The sequence below is a fragment of the Microcaecilia unicolor genome, chromosome 6, assembly GCF_901765095.1.
Source record: "Microcaecilia unicolor chromosome 6, aMicUni1.1, whole genome shotgun sequence".
NCBI lineage: Eukaryota > Metazoa > Chordata > Amphibia > Gymnophiona > Siphonopidae > Microcaecilia > Microcaecilia unicolor.
Genome location: NC_044036.1, coordinates 292,001,029 through 292,025,885, shown reverse-complemented (window position 1 = coordinate 292,025,885; position 24,857 = coordinate 292,001,029). Strand labels below are relative to the sequence as shown.

General features: G+C 45.7%; 1 protein-coding gene across 1 annotated transcript in view; it reads left to right on the top strand.

Moving 5' to 3' along the window:
- PRRX2 (paired related homeobox 2) overlaps positions 1–24,857 on the top strand; it is a 36,370-nt gene that overhangs the window by 4,994 nt on the left and 6,519 nt on the right. Inside the window, 1 exon segment of the mRNA XM_030206840.1 lies at positions 6,336–6,581. Coding sequence (XP_030062700.1) covers positions 6,336–6,581 — 246 coding nt within the window.

Here is a 24,857-nt window from a genome sequence, read left to right as displayed (position 1 = left end):
TAAGCAGGACTAGGTGACTGCCTAGGGCAGCAACTGCTGGGGAGGGGGTGCACAAAAGAGCAGCTATAGTTAAAGCAAAACAATAGATCCTGACAACTAGAAAAAAAAGAAACAACAGCAGAGAGGGTGGGCAATTTTCAAATAGCCCATTTACCCAGATTATTCTCGGAGGGGGGAGGGGCAGGAAACCTACAAATTTAATGGAGGGGAGAGATGCAAGACTGAATGTTTGCCTAGGATGCCTAACACCCCATACACAAGGAAGAGCAGAAAATGCAGATTAGTACAAAATGTGTGCTGGAGATTAGCAACCCCTGAAACTGGAGTGATTGTCTCATTAGTGGAGGAGTGGCCTAGTGGTTAGAGTGGTGGACTTTGGTCCTGGGGAACTGGGTTCAATTCCCACTGCAGGCACAGGCAGCTCCTTGTGACTCTGGGCAAGTCACTTAACCCTCCATTGCCCCAGGTACAAATAAGTACCTAAGCCGCATTGAGCCTGCTATGAGTGGGAAAGTGTGGGGTACAAATAAAATAAATAAAATTAGACTGCTACTACTGGGACAGTTTTCAGTAGAGGTGTAGCCTAATGGTTAGTGCAGTGGGCAGAGAACTAGCAGAACCAGGTTTGAGTCCAACTGTGGTTTCTTGTGACCCTGGGCAAGTTACTTAACCTTCCATTGCCCCAGGTACAAATAAGTACCTGTATATAATATGTAAGCTGCATTGAGCCTGCTATGAGTGGGAAAGTGCTGGGTACAAATGTATTAAAATTACATCCTGCAGCCTGCTATATGCAGCCAGGCCAATGAAATATTTACCTGCAGTTTCTACAACGATTAGGGAGTGCTTGATTACTTAAATGAAAGAGAGGTAACCAAAATCCATATGAAATGATGGGACTTTTTGTACAAATACCATCAAAAATAAAGCAAATTAAATTTCAACATGAAAAGCAAACAAGACAATACTGTCTAAAGCATCCTCAGTTCTGGAGAACTACTATTAAAAAAGGAGTTTACTGGAAAATCTGAAGTGCTTTATTGTCCCTCTATAGATCTCATACCCTCAGGACCTAAGCCAGAGGACAACCGAAGAATAAGGTGCAAATTTTATAAACCACACCTTTTCAATGGGTCACAAACCCCTCATTCTGGGAATTCACTAGCCGCTAGTCTTAAAACAGAATTACATTTGCAATCGTGGCTTAGTTCAGTGCAACTGATGTTTATGCACAGTTGTATTTACTACTGTTAAACTGTATTGAGTGTTGGAGTGTTACACACCACTTTGATATAGAAATACAATGAATGAAAAAGATACGCATGTATGCAAAGAGATCCCAGACTTTGAGAGAGACTGTCACATGCCCTTGGAGAAGGTTTTTCCTGGTTCACAGTGTTGATTTCAAACCTGGAGTTCTTGTCCTCACTCTGATAAAGATGGACAGCCTTTACCTGAGCCATCGATTCTTCTGCTTTTTGGAGTCCGTAACCTCTGCTGGACTGGTCTCTATTTGGCTAATATCTCATTGTGAGGTCTGGCTTATAAGCTAAAGGCTGTCCCTTGGCCTTATTTATTTAGATTTATATGTCACGTTTCTAATCAATCAAAGCGGCTTACAAAGTACACCATAGCAATAAAACAATTAATACAAAATTAAAACACTTGACAGGCAGGAGAATAAACACACCATCAAATCGTAAAACCCAGTCCCTATAAACTACACCCATAGTATAACATGTACACTACAAAAAACTCAGTTTTTAAAACATATTTCAACTCCTTCTCTGACTTGGCTGTCTGAGGACTCCTTTTAGTAAACTGCAGTAAAAATAGGCCTTAGTGTCTCTTACGTGGATCTTCCTTACATGCTAAGACCATTTTTACTGCAGCCATAGAAAAAAACAAATTTTTTTTTTGCATTAATGGCAGGCAGTGTGCTAATTTACCATTAGCACGTGGCCATTTTTCAAAATTACCATGGGAGCAATTACCGATACCTATTTTGTAGGTGGTAAGGGCCCACGTGGTATCCTTGCACTAACCAGTTTGCATGTGATAATGTAGATGTGCTAACTGGTCCGTGCAGGAATGCCCACTCTCTGCCCCTGACGTGTCCCCTAAAAAAATGTTAGAAAAATGATTTTGTTTGTGCTTAGAGCATACATGTTCTCAAATGACCACGAGACACTGTAGTGCATGTCACGGTACTCCAGTTTTTCCAGTGTTAGGTTCACGTTAGCGCTTAACACAGCTTAGCAAAAGGGCCCCTGAATTTCTTCACTGCCTTATAGCTGAGCATGAGAACCTTTACAATATGAGGGATTAATGCCCTTCCATCCCATCCCTTGGAGACATGATTATATGATAAACATTGTTGCAGAATTTTCTTACCTCTGCCATTAAATTTGCTCCTGTGCTGCACCGACCATATATTCTCATACTAGTAAAAAAGGCCCGTTTCTGACAAAAATGAAACGGGCGCTAGCAAGGTTTTGTTTGGAGTGTGTATGTTTGATACAGTGTGTTTGACAGTGACTGTGTGTGAGAGAGAGAGAGAGACTGTGTGTGTGTGTGTGTGTGTGTGTGTGTGTGTGTCTGTGTGAAAGAGAGAGATTGAGACTATCTCCTCTGTCCCCTGCCCTCCCTCCAACCACTCAGCGATTCTTCTCTCTCCCCTGCCCCCTTCTCCAGCCACCCACCGATTGTCCCCGCCCCTGCCACCACGCCCCCCCCGACGTCGCCGCCGCTCACCCCAACACCCCCCAAGGTCGCCATCGCTCCCCTCCCCCCCGATGTTGCCACAGCCACTGCTCCCCCCCAGGTCACTGCCGCTCCCCCCTCCCGTCTGCCCAGCCACTTTCCCTCCCAGGCCTGCCCAGCCACCCACCCATCCAACAGAACCTGCCCAAGTCTACAGCGACATAGGCGGCACCAGCTCCGATTTCTGGCCAGTGCTGCTTCAGCAGCAGTGTCCGATACAAAACACCATCAGCTGTTTTTACGAAGCAAGCACGGCACCGCAGGCAGACATCAGGATTGGCTCTGCAGCCGCTCCTCTCGCCTCTCACATCACTGACCCTGGAGGACGACCCCAGAGGAGTGCAGTGACATGAGAGGCGAGAGGAGCGGCTGTAGAGCCAACAGCCAATCCTGATGGCTGCCTGCGGGTTCGTGCTTGCTTCGTAAAAACAGCTGATGGTGTTTTTGTAGCGTTCGCTGCTGCTGAAGCAGCAGTGGCCAGAATTAGAAATCGGAGCTGGTGCCACCTGTATTGCTGGAGACTTGGCAGGTCTGTTGGGTGGGTGGGCCTGGAGGGAAAGTGGCTGGGTGGACGGAGAGGGGTGAGCGGCGGCAACCTGGGGGGGTGGAGGGGGGAGCAGTGGCTGCGGCGACCTCGGGTGGGGTGTGGAAGGGGAGCGGTGGGGACCTTGGGGGGGTGGAGGGGTGAGCGGCGGTGACCTCGGGGGGGGGGGCGTGGTGGCAGGGGCGGGCTCCTGCAATGTTCAAATGTTTCTCACTGCGTTCGTGACGTCAGGAGATGGTTACGATCCCAGTGAGACACATTCAAACATTGAAGGAGCAAATTATTATATTAGATAGCAAACCTGTGCAGGTTTATTCTCGGGCAGTACACATCTAACCTCCTCTCCTTAGAAATGAATCCTTTTATTTCTTTCCCTCAACCCCCTCTCCTCAATCCCTTCCAACCCATCCCACCTATTCTTAATTACTTCCCCCACCCCCATTTGGTGTCATACACTTCTCACCTAGACATTAGGCAGGTGACCTGGATGCAATTCCCCAAACTCGAAGCTATTAACATGGCTTTTGTATATGTTTTACTTGTTCCTTAAGGACAGTATTATTCCAATGCTGTATGTTATGGTGTGTGTTTTATGCTTCTTGTTTCTGGATCATTAATAAAGATATTTAAAAAAAAAGAGCACTTGCTCACATTAAACATCATCTGCCATCTAGACGCCCAGTCTCCCCATCTTGTAAGTTCCTCTTGTAATTTTTCACAATCTTCCCGCGATTTAACAACTTTGAGTAACTTTGAATAACTTTGTGTCATCAGCAAATTTAATTACTTCACTAGTTACTCCCATCTCTAGGTCATTTATAAATGCACAGGAGGTGAGTCTCTTTCTGAAAGGAAGGAAGCTCTGGAATGAGTGGGTATTGGATGAAGGTGAAAGGGGACAGACTTAGGAGTAACCTAAGGAAACACTTCTTCCTGGAAAAGGTAGTGAATGCATGGAATGGCCTCCCTGTGGTGGAGTTGAAGACTGTATCTGAATTCAAAAAAGCTTCGGACAAGTAGGTAGGATCTCTAAGGGAGAGGAAGGGATAGTAGATGGTATGGATGGGCAGGCTGGATAGGCCATATGGTCTTTATCTGCCTTCATTCTTCTATGAGAAAGAGCAAAGTCTAGCTTTCCCCTCTATACAGATGGATATATATACACACATTCACACTTGGTGGAGAAGATAAATGGGGACAGCCATAAACAACAGAAATTCTCTTAGCTGCCATTTTACCTTGGACTCTGCTTGAAAAGTTTCTCTGGACTTATGCCTCCTACCTCTGACAATAGTTTTCAGGTTAATATTGGAGAGCTCAGCTCTCTTCCACAGTCTGCAACAAAAAAATATCGCCTAGTTTCCTGTCCAAGAAGACAACCTGGGGGAGAAAGGAGAGATTGTGATGACAGGCACAGGGGCTTTCACCCCATCCTGGATCTATGCAAATCTGATCCATAATCATAATTATTCTTTAGATTTATGACAAAACCACTCTAAGAGAAGTACAATAAAATACAAACTAATTACCATGGAACATGAACCTGTCACCTCACTGCGACTAGAAATACAGGGCAAAAAAATGGAGATTTGTATTTTTATTGTGTTCAAAGACTAAAGATTTGATCTGCTATATAAACTTTTGGACACATGACCATGGGAGAATTTAGATTGTAAGCTCTCTTGAGCAGGGACTGTCCTTCCCCATGCTAAACTTGTACAGCGCTGCGTAACCCTAGTAGCGCTATAGAAATGCTAAGTAGTAGTAGTTGGAGGAGGAGGTTACAGAAAGCTTCAAGACTCCCCCCCAACAACCCAAGAGGCACATTTCACAGCCAATACAACTACAGTACCAGAGCTATCATCCTGTCTTGGTGTGACAGAAAAGTAAACGTAGCGTAGAAAGGAAATTTCTGATGAAACGTTTTCATATTCTTTCAGTCTTAGACACTACTGTATATGGTCACTGCCCCCTCCCCAATCATTTACATCAATTTGTGCTCATAGTTGGTGCCACAGCCCTGGGTTGTCAGTGACCAACACCAGGACACAGGGCATTGGGGCTGAATCAAGCACATCTCCCAAAGTACAACTGCCACACTATCCCCAACCAGACAGCAATGGGACCATTTCCCCACATGGAATAAGGCATTTCAATTAAAGAGAAAATCCACTTAGTGTTCCTTTCATAGCGTCCTTGTTACCATAAATAGCAAAAAGGTTTTCTCTGGGGCAAGCTGGTTTTCATTAGGGAGGCTCCTACCCCTGCCCTGGAGAGTCTCAGGAGTTTCTTTGTGGGATGTGGGCTCTAATTATCTCCTTAATGGGAACGGGTGTGGGTTCCCCTGGGACTGAGGGTCCTGCACACTTCAGATCAGACTTTTCTCTATTTGTATTGAAGGGGGGGGGGACGGACAGAGATCCAAACCTGGATGAAATCCCTGTCCAGTGGACTCTGTGAATGTGAAAGAGTCCCAGGACAAGTAGTGGACACTTCAAATGGTCAGAACCAGACCTTCCCAGACAGCTCCTTTTACTGGGATTTATTTCTGATAGAGTGAAAAAAGAGGGCTGGGTATGTGTGTATTAATAATGCTCGGAGACGGGGAGTTTGGAAGGTCTTCTCTAACAATCCGAAAGAAAAGAGGAAAAAAAAAAGTTTGTTTTCTTCCAGACGTCAGCAAGGCGGAACGGAGGTTGGAAAAGGAAGAGAACAAGTTTTGGGTATCTTGGCTTAGCGTAAATCTTGAGAGGAAAGAGGAGGAAGCTGGAACTGCCAGCAAGATCTGGTGGAGAAACAGAGATATCCAGAAAGAGAGGACAGGAGAGACGGCCAGAGATGCAGAGAGGGGATACAGTGAGGCGGTTAAATATAGAGAGAGGTCAGAAGATGCAGAGAGGGGATCAAAGAGACAGAGAGTGAAAAAAAGAAAAACGCAAGGAGGGAACTGAACAGAAAAGGAGAGGGCAGGAGAGACAGCCGAGATGCAAAGGGGATGAGAGAGTGAACAGATAGAAACACAAGGAGTGAACTGAACAGAGAAAGGGCAGGAGAGACAGTCAGCCAAGCAGAAGGCGGCTGCACCATGGAGAGAGACCCCGGCCCGGAGAGGCAGGGGCTCCCCGAGCACCCCAAGGTAGGAAGAATTTCAGCGTCTGTCACCTCCTGGACCTGGAGGAAGTGGCGGGGGCTGCGGGACTGGACGGAGTCGGGGAGCCCTGCGGCCAAGAGCTTTCGGGGGGCAGCAGTGGCAGCGAGGCGGCCCCCCAGGACAGTAAGTACAGTGGGACGGGAGCTACTTACTGGAGAGGAGAGCCTGGGAAACTGGGATTCTCCCAGACACAATCCACCAATCCCAAGAGCAAAATCTTATTATTCTTCTGGGCTTGAACAATCCCACATTTAGCTGTAACCAGCACAGAGAAAAGGACCAGGACCTACAGCACTTCCAGACCACTTTCTCCCTGTGTGGAGAGCAGGGGTGGGTGACAGTCACTGGTCCCAGTGAAAGAGGGTCTCTGCCCGTAGCTTACAGCGGGGACCCAGGATCTGCCCTTCCTTTAGCAGGGAGCTTCTGTCCTCCTCGGTTTCTAAATTATACTTCTCTATGGAAGATCTCCATTTCCCGGGTGCTGCTGAAGGCCCACAGGGACTGGTGGCACATTATAGTCTTACCCGTCGTAGAGGTGGACGGCAAATCAGGGGCTCTAGAAGCTGCCACCAACCTAGAAAGTTGCCCTTTTCTAAAGATCTGTTGGTTATTTTATTGTTGGCTGTTTTTGTTGAACATCTGTTGGAAGAAACTTCTGCATTTTCTGTAATTAGCTGTTATAAATAGTACATGTTAGAGCTGATCTAGAGAAGCTTGGGTTAATTTTATGGTAAAGTTGGGAATAGAAAGCAAAACAAAAAAAAAAGTATTAAGAAGTGAGTAAGAAGGATGAGAACGGTGAAAAAAAACTGCAGTCTGGTTTCTTGCTTTTCAGATGAATTCCTTCTGATGGTTCATTGAAAACAGAATTGTTGTAAATAAAATGCAGAGAGACCAAGCCATGAGGCAGATCTGATGCTGAGGTGCAATGACACCTCAAGCCTCTGCCACTGGCCTTTCAGCACCTTTCAGCAGTACATCCTCTCTGGACGCTGGAATCTCCGATCCTGTTCAAGGAATGGTGCAATTCATAGCTTTTGGGAGCTCAGGAGCCGCTTTTCCTTAGAGATCTGGAAAGCTTGTATAAAAAGAACCTTAACCTGTGACTCCCATTCCCCCCTCCACTTGCCCTCCAACCATCATCCATTCCGCCAGTGTCGTTATGCTCATATTAGCCCTCTCCTCAAGTCACTTCACTGGCTTCCTATCGTTTCCGCAAACAGTTCAAACTCCTCTTATTGACCTATAAGTGCATTCACTCTGCAGCTCCTCAGTACCTCTCCACTCTCCTCTCTCCCTACATTCCTCCCTGGGAACTCCGTTCACTGGGTAACTCTCTCTTATCTGCACCCTTCTCCTCCACCACTAACGCCAGACTCCATTCCTTTTATGTTGCTGCACCATATGCCTGGAATAGACTTCCTGAGCCGGTACGTCAAGCTCCATCTCTGGCTGTCTTCAAATCTAAGCTAAAAGCCCACCTTTTTGATGCTGCTTTTAACTCCTAACCCTTATTCACTTGTTCAGCATCCCTTATTTTATCACCCTCACTTAATATTCCCTTATCTCTTGTTTGTCTGTCCTAATTAGACTGTCTCTTCATGTTCAAGTGTACAGCTCTGCTTACATCTAGTAGCGCTATAGAAATGATAAGTAGTAGTAGCAGACATTACTTATTTTAAAATCACTGCCCCACCCTCTTATAAATGCATTAATAATCAAAAACTATCTGCAAATAAGTTAACAACACACCAGTTGGAGTTCTATAAAATTGTAACAAGAAATTCTGGAAGTAGCATCCCAAACTACACTTAAACATTATGACCAAGACCTCTCCTCCCCCCCCCTTCAGCTACTCGCCTTGTCAGCTAGTACCATCTGTCATAGCTCATCTCTGCCAATCTCCATTAACCCAGCCCTGCCTTGATAGCTAGGGCTTTTGAAGCAAGCAGGAGCCTCCTTGCCCATTCACCAGGTCTGGTCACCCACCTTGATAATCAACTCTTGACCCTTGCTTATGGTTACAGCTCACCCCATGAGCTACAACCTCTGCAGCTCAGGTGTCTGCCACAGGGGTCAATGACCTAAGTCAATGGCCCCATCCCCAAAGGTCCCAAAGCTGTGATCTAGTGCATCATAACATTGAAAAAAATTCAACAATTTCCTTTATATTATTAAGGAAAAGGTCCAGCCCAACATCAGACAGATGAATGTTATCCCTGTCAAAAAGCCCAAGATACCATGTGTCCACCCAATCATGTCTAAGATGGTAGCTTCCCCACACTGCCAGCCAGGTCCCCACCTGCTTGTTGATTTTAACCAGGCCACGAGTCCTCTTCTGCACTGCCAGACGGGTAGGTCTGGGAATGATGTTGGACCAAACCACCCAGAAAAAAAGAGTACCAAGACAGTATGAATTTTAAATCAACCTTCACAGTGTCTATAAGGCACTTTCCAGTCCAGTTGTCCATATCATTCCCTCTCAGGTGGATGATCATCAGATGACGGTGCCGGGGCTTGGACCATAGAGAATATAGGAGTGGGAGCAGCTGGCACCACTGCATGCCACGCTCCTCAAGCCAGGAGATCTCGCCCAGGGAATGTGCTGCTCTGTGACCAGCCTAATGAATATACGAATGTCCAATAATCCAAACAGAGCACACCCAGCTAGCTAAGCCTGGTAGAGATAACAAGTCAAGGGAAGAAGGCAAGGGTATTCAGACAAGGAACAGAGAAAATACCCAAGCCACCAGCTTGAGGAAGACAACAAACTCAAGAAGAAAGGAGGATGGCCTTATCCTGGAAGGCCTTGTTGTAGTTCAAACCACAACCATCCCTATACAGTTGGGAAGCATTAAGTGCCATGTCTGCATACACTAGCAAAAGGCCGTACTGACCTGGGCCTCTATGCCCCTACATGCTCGTTAACCTAAGGAATGAACACATCCAACTAACTATATTTCTGGACACCTCCCTGTCCTTCCCTGATTCATCCTGTGACTTTGACTTCTTCTTGTGCTTTCACTTTATCCTGCCCTCAATCAACTTGAATATATCTATGCAAACTCACTTCCCTATCCTTCTCCAAAGTGTGCGAGGAACTTGCTCCCACAATTCCAATAAAGCCACTAGCACAAGAGCCCCCCCCTTGACTTCCTCCCCCCCAGCTGCTTTGGTAGATGACTGGGCTATGCTCGCAGAGGAAGAGGATGAAGAGAAAGAAGAAGAAACACTAGATCCAGAAAAAGAGGAAGAAGAACTCCTATGTCTCTTTCCCATCCTTCTTTTCTTTCTCTTAGCACCCCGATCATGCTTGGAAGTTTTCAAAGGCCTTTTACCAGGTGCAGATGTTCCATCACTTGCCACAGATGTCCGAGATGTGGAGCAGAGCCCTTACCCAATGATCCTTGTGGAGGATTCCTCAATAATGATGCACAAGCATTCTCAGGTCCAGTCTGGCCAGCCCGCTCCTGACTGAGCTGCTTGTATGGGCTGCCACTGGGATCTTGCCAGGTATTTGTGACCTGGATTGGCCACTGTTGGAAACAGGATGCTGGGCTTGATGGACCTTTGGTGTTTCCCAGTATAGCAATACTTATGTACTTATGGACCCTTCAAACCAGCCAGCCCCACTCATTGAAGGATCTTCTCCATGCGCTTCTTGTCCCCCATTACTGACTAGAGGCACCTGTAGAGACAGAGCAGAGGCACCAGCAGACTCCACCCCTGATCCTCCCCCCTGTGCCCCAACTATCATGGGCACTCCTCCCTCACCTCTGGCCACTGATCTGCAGGCTGGGGTATCAGGAACCTAACCCATGGAGCAAAGTGTCCCATGGATGGAAACTGGCCAATAGAGGCCAATAGTACTACTGCCACCCCCACCCCCACTCCCCCAACAAAAGAAAGAGGCTCCCGGGCCATGAAGGTCTTGCTGGGGAGCTGGAGACCAACCCCACAGAGCACAGGAAGACTCTACAGCCCAATTACTCTGATCAGCCAGTAAAATTAGGCCCCAAGCAGCAGGCGCAGCAACTGACTTGGCCCAGACATGCTTTCAGGGCTTGTCTCTTCTCTTGTTGGTCCTTAAAAGATTTTATAATCTATAAAGATTTTATACAAGAAACCTCAAAGCATTCTACAGGCACAATGCAACCTAGACTGGGATACAATGTAACTGCAGTGGAGTCTTAATATTTCTACGCAAATTTTTTTTTTTCATTTTGACTTGGCAGTTTTTCTCTTGCCCGTTTGAGTTTTCAGCTCACTCCAGCCTGGTCCAATGAAGGTCATCCCAAGGGTATCTGATACCTTAGGCAAACCAACAGATCTTTAGACCAACAGTAACATCCAAGGCTGGTAGCACCTTCTAGTGATCACAGAGACAGTCCTGGGTCCTGGCTACAACGGTAGTGCTTTCTTGAACCAGGCAAAGCACTGTCTAATGGAAATATAAGATGCAAGACATCATTGAATAATATTTAGAGAAAAAAAAGGAAAGTTTAAGATGTGTTTTCCCTTGGAGGAAGTTGTATACAGATGTGAAACCTAAACATTTAAAGCCAGTGAAGGAGAATAAGGGAAATGTGGTTGGGTCCCATTAAAGTTTTGAATATAAGATGATAGCATTGTTCTTGCCAGGGAATTAGGGTAATGTTGCCTGTGTGTGTAACATGACTAATACATTCCTTGCATATAATTGCAGTCCTGGATAGAGAGCACACATCCTTCTGACTAGGGGCTCCAACAGTGCTGCTTTCAAAGAAAGAAACAATTGTAAACACGTCAGAGGCATTTTCATTCTAAGTTTCAGCATATTCCCAGGATGAAAACTGGAAAACAGATCCACTGTCCCACAGATACTTTTCTGTTGAATTAATCTGAAACCTGGGCAGATTTCTTTCAAGAAAAATGTGCACTATTATTCTTGATCCTTGTAAGCTGATATTGTCTGTTAGGTTTCTGGGGCTGGCCTGCTGGCACAGTGGCAGTACTGTGCACTGCTAAGGAGACCTACCAGATGGGCTGGGGACAGACAGAGGAAGTGGTCAGGGTCCCTAGGGGAAAGGGAGTGCTAGACATTGCAAAATGGTGACACCTCGTGGCCAAATTTCTGGCCAAAAGGAGCATTAGGACTGTCATTGTGATAACTAATCCAAGTGAGGAAAAACCTCTGGTGTTTATGTAACATACAGTAACATAGTAGATGACGGCAGAAAAAGACCTGCACAGTCCATCCAGTCCGCCCAACAAACAAACTCATATGTGCTACTTTTTGTGTATCTTACCTTGATTTGTACCTGTCCTCTTCAGGGCACAGACCGTATAAGTCTGCCCAGCACTATCCCCGCCTCCCACCACCGGCTCTGGCACAGACCGTATAAGTCTGCCCAGCACTATCCCCGCCTCCCAACCTCCAGCCCCGCCTCCCACCACCAGCTCTGCCACCCAATCAAGTTCATGTTGCCAGATACTAGCTTTAGTTCACAAAGAGCTGGAAGCCCAAAGGATCAGAGGCCTTCCTCCTCTCCCACCAAAATGTTATTTATTTAGATTTAGGTTTGTGTACAATCAATTATCTGGGTTATTTTAGGCTTTGTTAACACCATCCAGCAGGCAGTACCAAATACTAGCAGTGCTATTGTGCTGTAAGTACTGTAACAGTATACTTTATCATTAGATGGTGTTATTGTGCTGTCAGCAATTGTAGTATTACTTACTGTAAATAATGGTAGCATTATTGAACATAAATTATAGTAGGATTGTTGTGCTGTAAGTAATAGTAGTATTATTGTTCTAGAAGTATTGGTAGTATTTTAGTGTAAATAATGGTAGTGTACTTTACCATATGTAATAGTAGTGTTGTGCTCTAAGAGCAATTGTTTATGGTACTGTATTTGATCACATGCGTCCTTAATATAAGTTCAAGATGTGATATAATCATAAAATTATGACTATAGAGCACATAATTGTAGTAGACTTTACTGTAGTAATGATAGTATTATTGTACTGTAATTAATGATAGTACTATCACTATTATTATACTGTAAACAACAGTGGTTGTACTTTACCTTGTCATGATAATATTATTATGCTGTAATTAATGGTAGTTAGAGGCTGACCACATTTTAGTTTTGGATTTGGAACCGATACTGGCCCAAAATCCAGGTTTGAGTTTTGGCCGAAAATGTCAGTGCATTTTTGGCTGTCTGAAACTCTCCCCCAACCCCCGCGATATCTTTCTTTGCCCCCCCCCCCCACCCACCACATCACAATCATGCTCTACCCTTCATCCTGCCTGACCACCAATAGGCCCTACCTAGGCCTACCTGGAGAAGCCCTGGTGGTCTAGTGGCCTCCTTGGGGGCAGGAATGAACCCCACTTGTTCCTGCCCAGTGCCACTGCTCTGAAGAAATGGCTGCTAAGACTTCCTGCATCAGCCTCACAAATCTGTCATGCAGTAGCGTATCCATGGGCAGGTCCAGGTGTGCACAGGCCCATTCACTTTGGGCTTAGGCCTACCCAACAGTGGCACATCTCTGATGTGGTTGGCAGGGCTCCCAAGCCCTGTCAGTTGAAGACTCCTGGCATCTCTACCTCCTCTCCCCCTCAGGCATTCCAGCATCTCAGCTACACCCCACAACCAGTCTACATACCTTTTAAAGCCTTAATTTCTTTGTCAGCAGTGAGTAGGGACTTATACCTATTGCTCAAGCTGGCCCAAAGCCTTTCCTCTGATGCAACTTCCTGTTTCCACATAGGCAGGTCAGAGAGTGACTGCCAGCAAAGAAATGAAGACTTTAAAAGGTGCAGAGGGGTGGACTGGCGGGGAGGGGGGGGGGAGGAGAGTTGAGATGCACAGTTGCCTAGGGGAGGAGGGGAGGCAGAAATGCCAGAGGAGAAGCAGAGTTCCCGTGCCCACTCACTTTGGGGCCCACCAAAATTGGGTGTCTAGCTACGAACCTGCTGCTGCAAGAGGTCTGAGCAGCCATTTCTACTGGAACCAGCCATGCATAGGAGCAAGTGGGGAGGCTCTTTTGCCTACAAGAAGGGAGCCACCAGCGGGGGGGGGGGGGGGGGGGGGGGGGGGGGGGGGGGTTGGGGGAGGCCCGGGAGAGGTTCTGCCGCTGGGGTGGGGACTTGGGACGAGGCTTTTTTGGTCAGGTGGGGGAAAGGGAATGGGGGGTTGTTGGGGGGGGGCCATGTTTGGTTGCTGATTTGGTTTGGGCAGAAACTGAAGATCTTGGTTTTGTTCAGGTTCTAATGGTAGTATTGTTTTATGGTAAATAAAATCACTCCCTCCGATATCCAGCTGGCGTTGGGCTGCATGGTGACTGCCGATGCCAGCCCGTATCCAGTGACCAGCATTGAATATCCGGTTTCATTTCTGACCAAAGCAACTTAACCAGTTAAGCTGATACTCAGTGCTAACCAGTTACGTGCTTAGTGGTTAAAGATAGGCCTGCTATTTATGTGGTCTATTTTAACCATTAAACATAACCTGTTTGGCACTGAATATCCGCACCTAACTAGCTATGTCACGTGATATAGAGGGGCATAATTGAACGGCGCCAGCCAGATAGCTGGCCGGCCATCTTCGGGGCCGGCACAGTAAGTGGGCGGAGCAAACCGTATTTTCGAAAAAGATGGCCGACCATCTTTTTCTTCGCTAATATGGTTGGGCCCAGCCAAATGTCATAGCTCGCCGGGTTTGAGATGGCCAGCATCGGTTTTCAGCCATAATAGAAAATATGCCGGCGATCTCACACCCGGCCAAATCCAAGGCATTTGGTCAGGGGGAGGAGCCAGCATTTGTAGTGCACTGGCCCCCCTCAAATGCCAGGACACCACCGGTGCACCCTAGGGGCACTTCTAAAAAATGTAAAAAAAAAAAAAATACTCCCAGGTGCATAGCTCCCTTCCCTTGGTTTGTTTAGCCCCCCAATCCCCCCCTCCCCCCCCCAAAACCCACTCCCCACAACTCTAACAACCATTACCATAGCCCTAAGGGGTGAAGGGGGTACCTACATGTGGGGTAGTAGTGGGTTTGGGTGGGTTTTGAGGGGCTCCCATTTACCCCACAAGTGTAACAGGATAGGCCTGGGTCCCCCTGTCTGAAGTGCACTGCACCCCACTAAAAACTGCGCCAGGGACTTGCATACTGCTAACAGGGAGCTGGGTATGACTTTTGAGTGCTGGCAGAGAGACTGGCAAAAAAGGGTGTTTTTTTTGGTGAGAGGGTTGGTGACCACTGGGGGAGTAGGGAGGTGATCCCCGATTCCTCCGGTGGTCATTTGGTCAGTTGGGGGGCTCCTTTTGAAGCTTGGTCGTAGGAAAAAAAAGGGACCAGTAAAGCCGGCGAAATGCTCGGTCAAGCCTGTCTTTTTTTTTTTCCATATCGGGGCGAAGCCCGGCCATCTCATGAGTACACCCCACATCCCCCCCCGTCCTGCCTTCACTATCCTACCGACACGCCCCGCTACAGAAAGCAGTTGAACCCGCCAAAATCGGCTTTCCCGATTATACCAATTATGGCCGGGGGTTCAGGAGATCGCCGGCCATCTCCCGAGTTGTGTCGGAAGATGGCTGGCGATCACTTCAAAAATGAGCTTGATAGCCATTAGCGACTAGCCAATAACCACAAATATTCACTAGAGATAATCGGTTAACTCCTGAATATCTGTGGTTAGATGCTGAAATGCTTTTTACGTGGCCATGAGCCGTTTCTGGCTGATTATATAGTTTTAAAAAATTGGACAGACTATTACTATTACTATAAATATTAATTTACTATAAGTAATGGGTAGTATTATTTATGGTAATATTATTTGATGGTGGATAAAGCACTGTTATTATGCTACAAGAAATGGTAATATTAATGTACTCTAGGTATAATAGCAGACTTGTAAGAGCTATTTTGTTTCAAGAAAATCAATCCAATACTAACCACCAACATTCATTTATTTATAAGGATTTATATTCTACTAACGTTAGGGAAATCTCTAGTTCACAACAGACTGGGGTTTTTTTCCTTACAAAGGCGTGCTAGTGTTTTTTGGCACGCGCTAATCAATGCGTGCTAAATCCTAGAGACAATGATTAAAGCAATTGTGAAGGCAATCCCTCCTAATACTTCTGTCTGAACAACCATATACAATAATGGAGAAGATAGATAAAGAGTCACTGGCAATAAATCGTGACCATACAATAAATTTATAGAATCGAGAGGTGACGCCTCAAGAAGCCCCCGGCTGAATAACTCAAAGCTCACCAGGGGCTGGGCTGCTTCATCATTGGCAACCACCTCTACAAATAATTTTTCTCTTATTGCTTTTTCCTTTACTTAGAAATGTCAATATACAAATTACTTAGCTTTCATTCCATCTAAGCTCCTCAGGACGCTGGATATGACCATGACCAACGGTGGCCAGCGTTTCGTCACCCTGCCTCAGGGTCAAATGGTTGCGTCAATCTTAGCTTAAGAATACTCAGCTTCAACGGGCCCGTTTGAAGCTGAGTATTCTTAAGCTAAGATTGACGCAGACCATTTGACCCTGAGGCAGGTGACGAAACGCTGGCCACCGTTGGTCAGGGTCATATCCAGCGTCCTGAGAGCGTAGATGGAATGAAAGCTAAGTATTTGTATATTGAAATTTCCTAAGTAAGGAAAAGCATAAGAGAAAATTAGTTGTAGAGGGTGGTTGCCAATGATGAAGCAGCCCAGCCCCTGTGAGCTTTTGAGTTATTCAGCCGGGGGCTTCTTGAGGCGTCACCTCTCGATTCTATAAATTTATTGTATGGTCAGATTTATTGCCAGTTGACTCTTATCTATCTTCTCCATTATTGTAATCCTAGAGACACCCATAGGAATATATGGGCATCTCTAGCGTTTAGCACATACTTATTTTAGCGCACGCTAAAACGCTAATGTACCTTTGTAAAAGGCACCTGAATGTCCCTGACCTGTAGATTTTACTGTTAAATACAATTTTAATTACACTCCCCCCCCTCCCCCACCAAACAAAAACCCCTGAAAAAAATGGCCCTGGGCTATTAGGTACTGTGAGCTTTGAGGACTCATTTCTAATGCCAGGTCTCAGAGTATTGATAGCAAATAATAGTCCAGCACCACACCACAGTGGCGAGAAGGAGGTCGAGTGGTTAGAGCACTGGGCTGAGAACCAGGGAAGTCTGAGTCTCCCACTGATGCCTCTTGTGATCTTGGACAAATCACTTCATTCTCCACTGCTTTGGGTATAAAATGAGATTGTAAGACTTCTGGGGACAGGGAAATCATATACCTATAGGTAGATTACCTTGGGCTCAGATTTCTGAAGATGAGTGATCAAAGCTAAAATCCAAAGCCAGTGCTCCCATTTATTTTATTTGGACTTTGCTCTCACCTTTTTCAGTAGTAGCTTCAACATGGGTTACATTCAGGTACAGTAAGTATTTAACTATCACCTGGAAGGCTCACAAACTAAGGGGCTCTTTTACTAAGCTGCCTTAGACTCTAACCGGGAAAAATGGCCTAACACAGGGGCTAAAAACATTCTGGGCCTGTTTACTAAGCCATTGCTAGAGGTGTGTCAGTGTTTTTAGCATGTACTTGCTAACCATGTAGATGCCCATAATATTCCTATGGGCCAGGGGCGGACTGACAATCCAGGCAACCGGGCAGTGCCCAAGGGCCCAGAGGCTCTAGGGAGCCCAGAGGCTCTGCCCAGATGCCTGGCGCTCCATTGGTGATCTAGTGGCCTCAGTGGAGGGGAAGGCCCACTTGGCTGTCGTTATCCCCCCCCCCCCCACACCCAGCACCACCATATTTTAAAAATGGCAGCTGATAGTCCCCTGCGGAAGTCTCACGAGACTGTCGAGACCCATGAAACCACCACGGGAACATGGTGGCGTCGGCTGGCATGGGAATAGCAGCAGCACAGCAGGCAGGAAAGAACATGCCCCCCCCCCCCCCCGCAGAGGCCACCAGACTACCAGGGCCCAGGGGTGGCGGGGGGGGGGGGGTGTCAGGCAGCAGCTGGACAGGAGGGGGCCCAGATCACCCTCAGTGCCCGGGGGCCCAGACCACCTCCACCCCTGCTATGGGAGCCTACACGATTAGCGCGTGCTAATTTTTAGCATACGCTAAAAACACTAGCGCACCTTCTTAAACAGGGCCCTCTGTGTCAGATTTGCCATCTGCGTGTACTAAGCCCACAGTATTTATTTTTTTTGGAAGAGTGTGGGCATGGAATTTGGACGTCTTTGTAAAATGTCCAAATTCGGAGGCGGGGAGAAGGCCATTTTCAAAAAAAGATGGACGTCCATCTTTGTGTTCGAAAATACCAAAACATCCAAGTCTAAACGTCTAACTTCAAGCCATTTGGACGTGGGAGGAGCCAGCATTTTTAGTACACTGGTCCCCTTGACATGCCAGGACAGCAGTCGAGCACCCTAGTGGGCACTGCAGTGGACTTCATAAAATGCTCCCAGGTACACAGCTCCCTTACCATGTGCTGTCATGGACCTGAGTATGACATCTGAGGCTGGCATAGAGGCTGGCAAGTAATATTTTTAATCATGTTTTTTGAGGGTGGGAAGGGGTTAGTGACCACTAGTCCTGCTTTGAATACACCTCCAATATGCCCCCTTGAGATTTGGACGTCCTTGCGACGGACTTCTGAGAAAGACGTCCAAAATCGGGTTTCGATTATACCGATTTGGACGTCTCTGTGAGATGGACGTCCAAGTGACGACTTATGTCACTTTTTGGACGTCCATCTCTTTCGAAAATGAGCCTGATAGTAACATAGTAAAAGACAACAGATAAAGACCTGTACGGTCCATTCAGTCTGCCCAATAGGATAAACTCATTTTACATGGTATGTGATACTTTATACCAGAGTTTGATTTGTCCTTGCCATTCTCAGGGCACAGGCCGTAGAAGTCTGCCCAGCACTGTTCTTGTACTAAGTTCTGAAGCTAATGTCGAAACCCCTTAAAATTTACACTCCAGCCCATCCCTATTTATTCAGTCACGATCAGGGCATAGACCATAGAAGTCTGCCCAGCACCGTTTTCGCTTCCCAATTACCGGCGTCGCCACTTAATTTCCGCTAAGATTCCGTGGATCCATTCCTTCTAAACAGGATTCCTTTGTGTTTATCCCACGCACGTTTGAATTCCATTACCGTTTTTCATCTCCACCAACTCCTGCAGGAGGGCATTCACATATCCACCACCCTCTCCGTGAAAAAATACTTCCTGACACTAGTCCTGAGTCTGCCCCCCCTTCAACCTCAATTTATGTCCTCTAGTTCTACCGCCTTCCCATCTCCGAAAAAGCTTTGTGTGCGGATTAACACCTTTAAAATATTTGAACGTCTGTATCATGTTACCCCTGCTTCTCCTTTCCTTCCAAGGTATACATGTTCAGGTCGGCAAGTCTCTCCTCGTACGGTTTGCAACGCAATCCCATACCATTTTTGTAGCTTTTCTTTGCACCACTTCCTGTCTTTTACATATTTAACAAGATATGGCTTCCAAAACTGAACACAATACTCCAAGTGGGACCTAACCAACAACTTGTAGAGGGGCATCAACACCTCCTTTCTTCTGCTGGTTATACCCCTCTCTATGCAGCCCAGTGAATAGGAGTTAGGAGTTAAAAGCAGCTTCAAAAAGGTGGGCTTTTAGCCTAGATTTGAAGATGGCCAGAGCTGGAGCTTGATGTACTGATTCAGGAAGTCTAGTCCAGGTGTATGATGCAGCAAGATAAAAGGAACAGAGTCTGGAGCTCGCAGTGGAGGAGAAGGGTATAGATAAGAGAGATTTACCCGATGAATTGAGTTCCTGGGGAGGAGTGTAGGATAGATAAGAGTGGAGAGGTACTGAGGAGCTGCAGAGTGAATGCACTTGTAAGTCAATAAGAGAAGTTTGAATTGTATGGGGAAACGGATAGGGAGCAAATGAAGTGACTTGAGGAGAGGGCTAATATGAGCATAGCTGGTGGAATATAAGTTGTATAGCAGAGTTTTGAACAGATTGAAGGGGAGAAAGATGGCTTAGGAGAGACTGGTGAGAAGCAAGTGCAGTAGTCTAAACGAGAGGTGATAAGAGTGTGGGATAAGGTTTTGGTAGTGTGCTCAGAAAGAAAGGGAGGATTTTGATGATGTTATAAAGAAATAAATGACATGTTTTAGCAGTCCATTGGGTATGTGCAGAGAGAGAGGAGTCGAAGATGACCCCAAGCTTACAAGCTGATGAAACAGGGAGGATGAGATTGTTATCCACAGAGAATGGTGGAAGGAGAGGAGGGTTTAGGAGAAAAGATAAGAAGCTCAGTCTTGGCCATGTTTAGTTTCAGTTGATGGTGAGATATCCATGCAGCAATGTCAGACAGGCAGGTTGAGACTTGGCCTGGATTCCTGCTGAAATTTCTGGTGTGGAGAGGTAGATCTGGGAGTCATCAGCATAAAGGTGATACTGAAAACCATGGGAGGAGATCAGAGCACCATGGGAAGAAGTATAGATGGAGAAAATAAGAGGTCCCAAAACAGAGCCCTGAGGTACACCAACTGAGAGAGGGATAAAAGTGGAGGAGGATCCATTAGAACATACACTAAAAGTGTGATGGGAGAGAAAAGAAGAAAACCAAGAAAGAACAGAGCCCTGAAATCCAAGTGAGTACAGCATATCAAGGAGTAAGTAGTGCTCGTGTCAAAAGCAGCAGATAGATTGAGAAGGATGAGGATAGAATAGAGACCTTTGAATCTGGCCAGGAACAGGTCATTGGATACTTTAGAATGTAGAGGGTGAAAGCCAGATTGAAGTGGATCAAGAATAGCTTGAGATGAAGAAAGTGAAGACAACAATGGGATATGGGATAATAGGGCAGGTAGGGTCCAATGAAGGTTTTTTGAGAAGTGGTGTAACTACGGCATGTTTGAAGGCATTAGGAACAGTTGCTATGGAAAGTGAAAGGTTGAGGATATAACAGATAGAAGGGATGACAGTAGGAGAGATAGTGCTGAGTAGATGAGGGGGGGGGGGGGCGAATAGGATCAGAGGAACAGGTAGTCAGTTTGGAGGAGGAAAGAAAATGTGTAGATTCCTCTTCAGTGAAACCCTCCCTCCCCCCTAAGTAGTGAAAGTGACAATGGATACCAGGCTTTATGACAGCTTCAGGTATTATGGTAATTCTTAATAGAGAAGCAAGCAAATGGAAGGAGCAGCCTAGTGGTCAGTGCAGTGGACCTTGAACAATGGGACCCAGGTGTATCTCCCACTTTAACTTCTTTCATTTCTATACAAATAAGTGAGCCCTCCTAGAACATAGAAATACCTACTATACCTGAATTATAAGACATCTGCAAGCGTGATGGCTATTGTAGTGATGTACCTTTAGGTACAATAGGTTTTTATCTGTTTCTAGAGGTCTCACAATAACATATAAAGGAATTAAGGTGGGATTTGTACCTGGATCCCATTGTTTAAAGGTCCACCTGCACTGACCGCTAGGCTGCTCTTCCTCTATGTGGGGACATCTGTGTAGCCATTTTTGTTCAAATGATGCCAGACAAACGTTTTTGTGCCTGTTTTTTTGGCATTCATATTTTAGAACATTTCATTTTGGAAAATGGCTGCTCATGTTGGACGTTTTCAGTGCAAGAACAGCCTTCTCACATATTTTTGAACAGGAAACCCCACCATGTATCCTGTTCAAAAATGGTTTGTGAGATGGGACTTTTTTTTTTTTTTTTGGATGTTATCAGTAGGATGTCCCAATTCTGATTTGGACATTCTTTTGAAAATGCTCCTCTTTGTCTCATTATTACTGTACCTAAGAGGCAAAGAAGCCTACAATTGAAATCCTGTTTGGAGAAGAAGATTCTCAAGGATAAAATGATTTTGAATTTGGTTTGTAGCTAGTGAGGTCATCAAAGCTTGTGTCCCTTCCCTTCAATGCAGAAGGGAGAGCAGTAGAGCCATTCAGTGGTGTTCCTAGGGGGGCTGACAGCCGGTGCGGATCACCGATGCGCCCCGCCCCCGGGTGCAGCGCCCCCCCGGATGCAGCGTGACCCCCCCTGGCGAAAGGACACCCCCCCACGAAAGAAACCCCCGAGGGTGCATGCCGCTGGGGGGGTGCCGCGCGCGCATGTCCTTCATTCGTTCCATGCTCCCTCTGCCCCAGAACAAGAAACCTGTTCCGGGCAGAGGGAGCATGGAATGACGAAGGGCAGGTGTGCGCCCCCCCCCCCCCCAGCGGCATACACCCGGGGCAGACCGCACCCACCGCCCCCCCCCCCCCCAGGAACGCCACAGGAGCCATTTACTCTGAAAACTTATTTACCTCTTTCTCAGCTCTGCTCCTTGCTCTATTTTTATTTATTTTATTGTTGTTACATTTGTACCCCGCGCTTTCCCACTCATGGCAGGCTCAATGCGGCTTACATATTGTATACAGGTACTTATTTGTACCTGGGGCAATGGAGGGTTAAGTGACTTGCCCAGAGTCACAAGGAGCTGCCTGTGCCTGAAGTGGGAATTGAACTCAGTTCCTCAGTTCCCCAGGACCAAAGTCCACCACCCTAACCACTAGGTCACTCCTAAACTGCAGTAAAAGGGGCCCTGAGCTAATGGTAGCAGGCATTTTTGCCACTCGCTGAGGCCCTTTTTACTGCATTGGTAAAAAGCCCCAAAAAAGAAAACAGCCATGTGGTAAATTTGCACTTACCATGTCGCCATTTCGTGCGGAGCCCTTACCACCACCTATTAGGTGGTGGTAAGGGCTCCCGCACTAACCCAGCGGTAACAGGGCAGTGTATAATGCTCAGGCTTCTGCTGGTGGTGCTGTTTCAAAGTGTTATTAATACAGGAGAAATCTTCAAAAGTTCCCACTTTATTTCAGAAGGGAATTAAAAGGCCTCCAGAATCAAGAATGAAATACTTTGACAGAGTGCTAACTGGTTTAAAAAGACATTTTTTTGTAGTAGGTCAGCATTAAATCCATCGCCTAATGTTGAGGAAAGTTAATTATAACATGCACTGTGCATCCAGGAAATGGGTCCTCTGTGCACTGCACAACATCAAAACCAAAGACATGTATGCCAAGGCTGTGAATTTTACTGTCTATGGATTTTTGCAAGTTGCTTCCCTGTGTATATTCTTGCTATGTTAGAAAGGCTGAATTTGATGGGACCTAGTTCAAATGTCACAAATAGCATGCATGAGATAAGCTGGAACTTTCTACTAAACCGAGGTTCTGGGACCATGAACTGCATAATGTGTAATGAGCAACTTGATTGTGATTATCTTTATCTTTATTAAGATTTTCTAGACCACCTTATCTGATGTACAAGTCAAAGCAGTTAACGCACTAAAAAGAAAATGTAAGGAAACTCCAGTAAAAGATAGGAAAGTGAAAATCAAACAGAACAGTTAAATAAGACCAAGCTTAATTATATTACATTATATTAAAAATATCTTATAACCCGCAGTTACCATTCAGGTTCAAAGTGGCTAACAATAAGAGCAACTAGACAGTAACTAGGAATTACATTGAAATGAAAATTAATACAAATTCAGCACAATAACAAAAGATACCAACTAAAACAACATCAGTTATCCTATGGTCGTTACAGGCCTAATACATATTTCTAAACAAAAAAGTGTTCAGTAATTTTCTAAAACAAAGATAATCTGTAGTTCCCCTAACAGATAAAGGAAGAGTGTTTCAGATGCCTAATAGGGTAATGAATTGCCTATCAATCTTAAGATTTTACGGTTTTTGGTGAGGGAAACCTCAATAATAGTTTCTCTCTTGTATTCCTTGAGGATAAACCAGTGGCGTAGCCAAGGGTGGGCCTGGATGGGCCCAGGCCCACCCACTTTGGGCTCAGGCCCACCCAGTAGCAGCACACCTATGATGTGGCTGTCAGGGATCCCTAAGCCTCACCAGCCAAAAACTCCCAACAACTGTCCCTCCCGCATTCCTTGTAAATAGCAGATCTTCGCCTGCAGCAAGCAGCGACTGATACATACTATTCGCACCAGCCCCACAGCTTTCCCTCTGATGTATTCCCTTCTGTGCGGAAACAGGAAGTTGCATCAGAGGGAGGGCTGTGGGGCCAACATGAGCAGTGTGTATTAGTTGCTGCATGCGAGGGAGGGAGGGAGGGAGGGAGGATGTTTGAGAGACCAAATGGCATGCAGGCAAGAGAGGGAGAGACCAAATCACTTGTGGGACAGGGCAAAGTTATTCTGCCCACCCATCCTGGGCCCAGGCCCACCCAAAATTGGGTGTCTGACTACGCCCCTGGGATAAACCTAACAGCATCTGCCATATGTGTAGGTAATTCTCCATATAAAAACTTATAAGCAAAACCACAAACCTTAAAGTGTAAAATAGCTTCAACTGGGAGCATAATAAATTGGTATGGTCATCTCCAACACAGCAGTCAACAAAACTGGTAGTCAGTCCTCTGAGAACCACACAAAGGCAATATCAAACAAGCAAGTTTTTAATACCGCTTGGAACTGCTCATACGCACACTCAAGAGCAGAGGGACAAAGAAACACTATTCCACAAAGTGGGAGCTCCAAGCCTAGTGTATTCCCATCATGCAACTGATGGTCCTGGAAGAACTAATCTATGGTCATTTAGGGAATGCAAAATGTGTGTAGAGGCTGATATTCAGACCATGGGAGTTAGCCGAGCTGCCTCCCATGGCCGGTACTGAGCCCAGATATTCAATGTTGAGATGTTTCCAGTGACCAGCATTGAATATCTGGTTTATTCTTGGCCAGTTTAAACTTAACTGTCCAAATTGATATTCAGCATTGGCCAGTTAAGTTTAAATTGGCCAAATAATAATAAATAATAATACAACTTTATTTCTAACCCGCTGTATCGAAAGCAGACTAAGCTAGGAACAAAAATACATACATAATAAAATAATTCAATGCGACTAAAAAACAATATTACAAAATCATACATTACAACATCTAACACAAAATAACTCAATACTACAGAAACAATATCTCATATAGCTAAAAAAAAATAAATCATTGCTATACATCTGAAGACCCATATGCTTGAATAAACATATGGGCCTTTAATTCACTCTTGAACTGGGCAATATTTTGTATCGAATGAAGTTCTAAGGGCAATGCCAAAAAGATAGAACTTCAAGTAATTGTTGAGAGGATCTCAGAGCATAAAGGTTGATAACACCTCAGAGTGGCACTGAGTGTAGGGAAAATATAACCATTTAGGATTTTAAAAACCAGCAAAAAAACTTTAAACTCAATATGAAACTTAATAGGAAGCCAATGTAAAGACTTCAAAATGGGAGTCACATGATTGATCCTCCTTTAATCACTCTTGCAATGGAATTTTG